The 6282-nt window shown below is 39.7% G+C and overlaps 1 protein-coding gene and 1 long non-coding RNA gene across 23 annotated transcripts in view; both read left to right on the top strand.

The window, feature by feature from the left end:
• Positions 1 to 6282, top strand: part of MLIP (muscular LMNA interacting protein) — a 283019-nt gene that overhangs the window by 102251 nt on the left and 174486 nt on the right. For 4 of the 22 annotated variants that reach the window (XM_028479088.2, XM_028479080.2, XM_028479069.2 and 1 more), the window contains exon 1: positions 4368 to 4472. The exons of 7 other annotated variants lie outside the window; for them this stretch is intronic. In XM_028479088.2, coding sequence (XP_028334889.1) covers positions 4395 to 4472 — 78 coding nt within the window. In that variant the 5' untranslated portion in view covers positions 4368 to 4394. Of the gene's footprint in view, positions 1 to 4355; positions 4473 to 6282 lie in introns of those variants that run through there. 11 more of the 22 variants (XM_055079757.1, XM_028479083.2, XM_028479084.2 and 8 more) reach the window with 6 other exon arrangements.
• On the top strand, positions 4494 to 6204 carry LOC129391514 (uncharacterized). The gene is made up of 3 exons (XR_008615737.1): positions 4494 to 4676; positions 4874 to 5344; positions 6125 to 6204. It is a non-coding gene; the product is annotated as an uncharacterized lncRNA (long non-coding RNA).

Below are 6282 nucleotides of genomic sequence, written 5' to 3'. Positions count from 1 at the left end.
GTTGCGGAGCACAGGCTCCAGACGCGCAGGCTCAGTAATTGTGGCTCACGGGCCCAGTTGCTCCACGGTATGTGGGATCCTCCCAGACCAGGGCTCGAACCCGTGTCCCCTGCATTAGCAGGCAGATTCTCAACCACTGCGCCACGAGGGAAGCCCGCCTCCCCGCCTCTTAAATAACCTTGTCTCTAATTTGGAAACATCATTCCTAGAGAGATGAAAGTGGATAATCTATCAGGTTTTGTTTCCTGATTCTTGATTTCTTTTCCTGTGCAGTTGCACATTTAAAGTAGGAAGAAACATAAGCAGCGGGTCTCAGACTTCATCTCCCCATCATCAGAGGGACTCTGATCCTTGAGGGATTTATGTTTTCTTCTCAACTTGTCATCAGTAATAATCCTCCTACCATGTCTCCTTTGGCAGAAAAGGCTCAGACGGCTGTATAAAGTGCACCAGCTAGCTTATAATGATGTCTCGAGATACAGACGTTATGCCCAAGAATTATGTTGAAGATGCCTATTCTCTGTTGGAATCAACTAGACTTACAGATTACTCTAACCCTCCCAGGAAGATACTCCCACTCTGTCATCAGTTGGCATGTCTGGCAGCCTTATTCTAAGTTTTTCACTTTAGTTGGTTTTAATTTTCACCTTCTGTCCAGAGCAACTTTCTTTGACCGTTAGAATCTTCATCCTTCTGACTTCAAGGCAATAATTTTAGCCCTCTCACTCTGAGGTTGGTGTAGGTAACAGCCTTCACAATGGAAGGAGTACGAGTTGTGTGCAGGGCATTCTATCTGTGTTAAGTAGAGTGTGTTTGTGTGTGTGTGTGTGTGTGAGAGAGAGAGAGAGAGAGAGAGAGAAGCGATCCCCACCTACACACACACAAGACAGGACCACAGATTTTAACATGCATGACTTTAAAATTCTCCAGCAATCCCTAGTTGCTAAGTCATGGAGTCATGAAGGGATCTGCAACTTTGCTAAGCATGAACTTGAATCCCATCTACATGAAGTTAAGGTAGGGGAGCAAGTCACTTAGCTAATATTTAAGCCAACTGTACAGACCAAAATACAACACTGTTGCAATCATGTTGTCGTTTTTGTTGTTGCTGGGGAAACACTGTAAAGCAGGTTTGTCACCTTCTGCACTACTGATATTTTGGGCCAAACAGATCATCGTTGTGGAGGGTGACCTGTGCGTGGTAGAATGTTTAGAAACATTCCTAGCCTCTACCCATGAGACGCCAGTAGGAAACCTCTCCCCATCTTTGTGACAACCAAAAGTGTCTCCAGCCATGTCCTTGGGGGAGTAAAATAGTCTGGGTTGAGAACCACTTCTGGATTGATGAGTGATACTTAAGTCACTGGAGTTTTATTAAACTTTTATTTTTTAAGGACATTTATTAAATATGGCAAATGAAATACTCTAAAATCTACATTTCTTTTAAGGAAGACATCTGATAGAGAGGAGGCCTCTTAAATCTTATTCACTGAAGTTTGAACTAATATCTTCTTTTTCTGTTGAATATCAATGTCTCCAGTATAGGCATTGTTCTTTGATGTTGTTTGAGAGAAAATGTTTATCAATTGAAGATAAGATGAAATGGGACAGTGGGGAAGATTTTATTCATAGAATCTGTTTGGGAGACTATATGGATTGCCTTGTCAATAAGATAGGAGTAAGGATGTGTTTTCAAGGTCTTTGGGAAGAAAAATCAGTAAGTTCCAAATAAATGCTAGTTAAAAAAATTTATTTTATTTTATATTGGAGTATAGTTGATTTACAATGTTGTATTAGCTTCAGGTGTACAGCAAAGTGATTCAGTTATACATATACATGTATACATTCTTTTTCAGATTCTTTTTCCATATAGATTATTACAGAATATTGAGTAGAATTCCCGGTGCTATATAGTATGTAATGCTAGTTTTTATTACACCAGTGAAATCTAACCATCCCCTGACTGCAATGGGAACAAGCAAAAACTTGACCCTTATAGTCTGGGAACAGCCCATGTGCTCAGCCACTGCTCTGAGGATCAACTCTGGTGATCCTTCTAAATCCCGGGTCTCCAGCTATAGATTTCTTTTAATTAAACTCATACCAGTTGTTGGAAAACTGGTAGACATTAAGCACATTCAAAAATTCTTATTTGCTGTCTCACTTCTTTGTACTAATGAGTTTTACGATTTCTACTTTTAATTCTTGTTTTCAGTCTTTCTGTTTTCTGCAAAACTGGCACTAAACTGAGCTTGTGTTTCTGAATACTAATCCATGAAGATGGTTTTCAAAAGGGAAATGGCAGCTAAAGGAAATGGCACTGATAATTTGTCAACCTGGATACTTTTTACAACATGACTTGACTAGGATCTGGAATTAAATGCCCACGAGAGAGGATTAAAAATAGAATGGGTTTCAGTTTCAGAAAGTGAATTCTTGAAGTGTCTTTCCTGTCCTCTTCATTCAATTTATCACACACCCTGGCACCACCATTTCTGCAAATGAGGCAGAGTGTCCTCTGGGGTTTCCAGATTGAAATGGAAACCAAGTGCTGAATTCTTTTGGCTGGATTTTTCTACAGACTGGTGAGTTGCCATTTCAATGAAAATTATAACATACTGGTCCAGCACGAGCATTGACTGTGTCTTCATATGGAAACAAGAACTGGAAAGCTTTGTCCTCTTTGTATGTCTTGGTACATGTTTGATTCATTTCAAAGTGGTCCCTACACATATATACACTACCAAATGTAAAATAGCTAGTGGGAAGCAGCTGCATAGCACAGGGAGATCAGCTCCGTGCTTTGTGACCACCTAGAGGGATGGGATAGGGAGGGTGGGAGGGAGACGCAGGAGGGAGGAGATATGGGAATATATGTATATGTATAGCTGATTCACTTTATTATAAAGCAGAAACTAACACACCATTGTAAAGCAATTATACTCCAATAAGGATGTTAAAAAAAAAAAGGGGTCCCTACGGAATGTTTTATTTGGTCTTGTTTTACTTATATGTAGGCAAGGAGGGACACAAAAATCAGGCAGGTTTTTCAGAACTTGTTTCTTTTTTGATCATATTTTCCCAAAGTATATTTAAATATAGATATAATGACATTGTATCTATAATGTAGCAAAAGTGTCATTACTATTAGTTAAAGTATTCAGTGTTATGGTAATGATCTAAAGAGCATTGTAATAGAATTCATAATATAATAGAACCAAATTTATAATAATAATAGAATGGTTGTAAAGAATTTTGCAACAATTGCCAAGACCTTGAGTGTTGGGGAGATTTGTAAGAATTAAAATTCCATTGACTTTCCATCACTTTGAGTGGTTTTATTGCAGTGAGAATAGGTTAGGGAGTTATTGAATCTTACAGCTGCACAAAGCTCTCAGATTATTTGGTTCAATGGCTTTCAAATGTGTGGACCACAAATCCTGTGTGTGTGTGTGTATGTGTGTGTGTGTGTGTATGTGTGTGCACGTGTTTATATAAATCTGAAACAGTCTCTCAAATAGTGCTTATTGGGATATTTTCTATTACACTTGATTCTTTTCCATTCTGTTCTTTTCTTTAATTCATTTAAAAATGCTGACCACAGTTCACCATGGTCATAACTTGTGGTTTGAAAAACACTGATCTAGTGAAAATGTTTTTTCCTAAAATCTATTTGTTACTATCTGACACCCGTTTTTTCTAAGTCCGTGTCTCATTAAAGGGAGGACTGGTTCAGGGAATGAAAAAAGTTTTCCTAAGTTAAACTGTAGAGGTATTTTTCAGCATCGTGATGCTTTCTTCAAGGCTTGGCTGTGTTTACCCTGTATATTGGTTCCTGAAACTGATAGATATGAAAGTTTGTGCTAGAAAAGCTCGAGAGGTTTTCTTCTCAATCTGTTTATCCAGAAAGGCATCTAGGTTTTCTTTTGTAGGTGAGTAAACTATAATCCCCTAAAAACCCCCAGAGAACAACAACAACAAAAACAACCCGAACAAATGCTGACAGAGTCCAGCAGCTGTGTTTCCTGAGTCAGAATCTGGGGCCCTCGTGACTTGCCTTTGGGCCAACAGCTCGCTGGCAGCTAAAGTGAGCTCTCTTCTAAACACACATATGGAATTGCAGATTCATGCCATTCAGCACTTGGCTCTAACAAAATGATTTATGGCTAGTCCAGAAAGTACTTTCAGATTGCGCTGGTGGAAATCAGGAGGCGGACCTTACCCACTGCCACTGTGCGTGCACACACACACTTGCTCATCTGGGTGACTGGCCCTGTGACACCCAGGCCAAAGAAACCCGACTCATGTTGCTGGCTTTTAGTTACCTTGATACCTTGGGAGAAATAAGAAATTCCTGAGTTTGGCTCGTTACAACTCTGAGCCCTGCAGAACCCATGTGGATGACACAGCAGGAGGAAAGAAGGAAGCCGGGGCCAGGTGAAATGCCCCCTCTGCCCCAGGCCACTGTCATGGTACGTGCCTTTGAGAAACCATTTAACCTTTTTGTACCTTAGTTTTTCTCATCTGCTGCATGGGCATAATAACATTGTACTTTTCTTCTTCTTTTTTTGTGAAAATCAAATGAGTGGAAAGAGTGAAAACTTTTTGAAAGGCCAAAATGGCACCTACATACTGAATGAATCTTGAAAATAATATTCCCTCTTGTCAACCGTCAGGTATTCTTTTTCTTTATTTTTAAAAAATAGGAAGGCACAAAAATGATTATTGATGATTGTTCTTGTGTTTCATCTGAAGAAAAAACAGTAGTAAAATCAAACGTTGGATTTTCTGGTTATATTTTTTTCATGCATATTAAAATAAGGGGAGCTATTAAAATGCTTACACGTGTATTTCCTAAAATCATCTTGAACAGGAGTCAGGCATACGTGTATCACACTCTGACAAGGTGGAGAGCAGACAGCTGGTTGCCTTGGTGATGGCTAGACCTAGGGTCCCACCCTACCCTCCATCTGCTCCCTGTGTGACCGTGGACAAATGACTCAATCTCTGATATGCCTGGTTTCCTCACTGGAGGAATGAAGATGCTCCTGCCAAGCCTACAGCCTCGTGAGGATGCTGACGAGATGATGTGAGCTGGTAAAGCAGGGCCAGCAGCCCACACCTGGCCCACCGTCTGCTTTGGTAGATAAAGTTGAACTGGAACCCCAGCATGCCCATGATGTGCACGTTTTTTGTGACTGCTTTTACCCGACTGAGTAGGTGTTAACAGTTGTGACCCCAAAAGCCTAAAATATCTACTCTCTGGCCCTTTCCAGAAAAAGTCTGCCAACTCCTGAGAATTATTTCATCATGAATGTAGAACACTTACTGTTTCTGGCACATGGTAAATTCCAAAGAAGAGCAGCTGTTCTCATTATATAGTGGTAATAGAGTTTAGGGTGAATTATGATAGTGTTGGTGATGATAATAATAGAGATGATGATGTTTTAATAGTAAAGATAGTGATAATGATGAAAAATTCATTCTTTGGCTACCAGCTTCAAATTTTTTAACCCTATTATAGAAACCACCCCTTCTATTGCCAGATACCTAACACTTAAGGTTTTTTTCCCTTCCCCTGGTATCGAAATTAATTTTCAGGAAAGGATCTGAAACTGTGCTACAAGGTAAAAGAATGAAGTTCTAGATTTTCGGCTTAATCAGCAGATGTAGGGAGATATTTTGAAGGGAAGCCCATAACTTCTCCTTGTCCATTTCTGCAAAAAGTGGCCACTAATCTCTTCTTACTTATTTTTTCATTCCGGACAACTCCTTTGAAAATGTATGTGGAGTGTTCATGATTTTTGTTTTTCCCTAAGATCACACTTAAGTGTGTACCAGAGGCCTTCACCTGTGTTGGGCTTTGTGATGAGTCCTGGTCATTTTCCCAGATCCCATGGATTTCCTGGGAAAAATGTGTTTGCTTTTCTGTTTTTCTTGATTTGCAAAGCTAAGAAAAGGGGAAGAAAGAATTTGTTTTTATTCATAATTTCTAGGCTACCGTAAGAAGGTTTCCTATAAAGTGGATAATTTTGCTAAACTATGGCCTAAAAAATGTAACCCATTCTTACCATCAAGTACAATTTGAAGTGAGACTCAAACATAGCATCTGTTTCTTCTCCAGGTTATAAATTCACAAATAGGATCTCTTTCTCCCTTGCAAGCAGTTTCCCTGGCAACGAAACCACCTTTCTATGATCAGAGCACTTTGTCACTTTTTTTTTTTTTTTTTTTTTCCGTATGTGGGCCTCTCACTGTTGTGGCCTCTCCCATTGCGGGGCC

This window comes from Physeter macrocephalus, chromosome 18 (genome assembly GCF_002837175.3).
Source record: "Physeter macrocephalus isolate SW-GA chromosome 18, ASM283717v5, whole genome shotgun sequence".
Classification (NCBI taxonomy): Eukaryota; Metazoa; Chordata; class Mammalia; order Artiodactyla; family Physeteridae; genus Physeter; species Physeter macrocephalus.
Note: the sequence above shows the minus strand (reverse complement) of the source record. Positions and strands in the feature narration are given on the sequence as shown.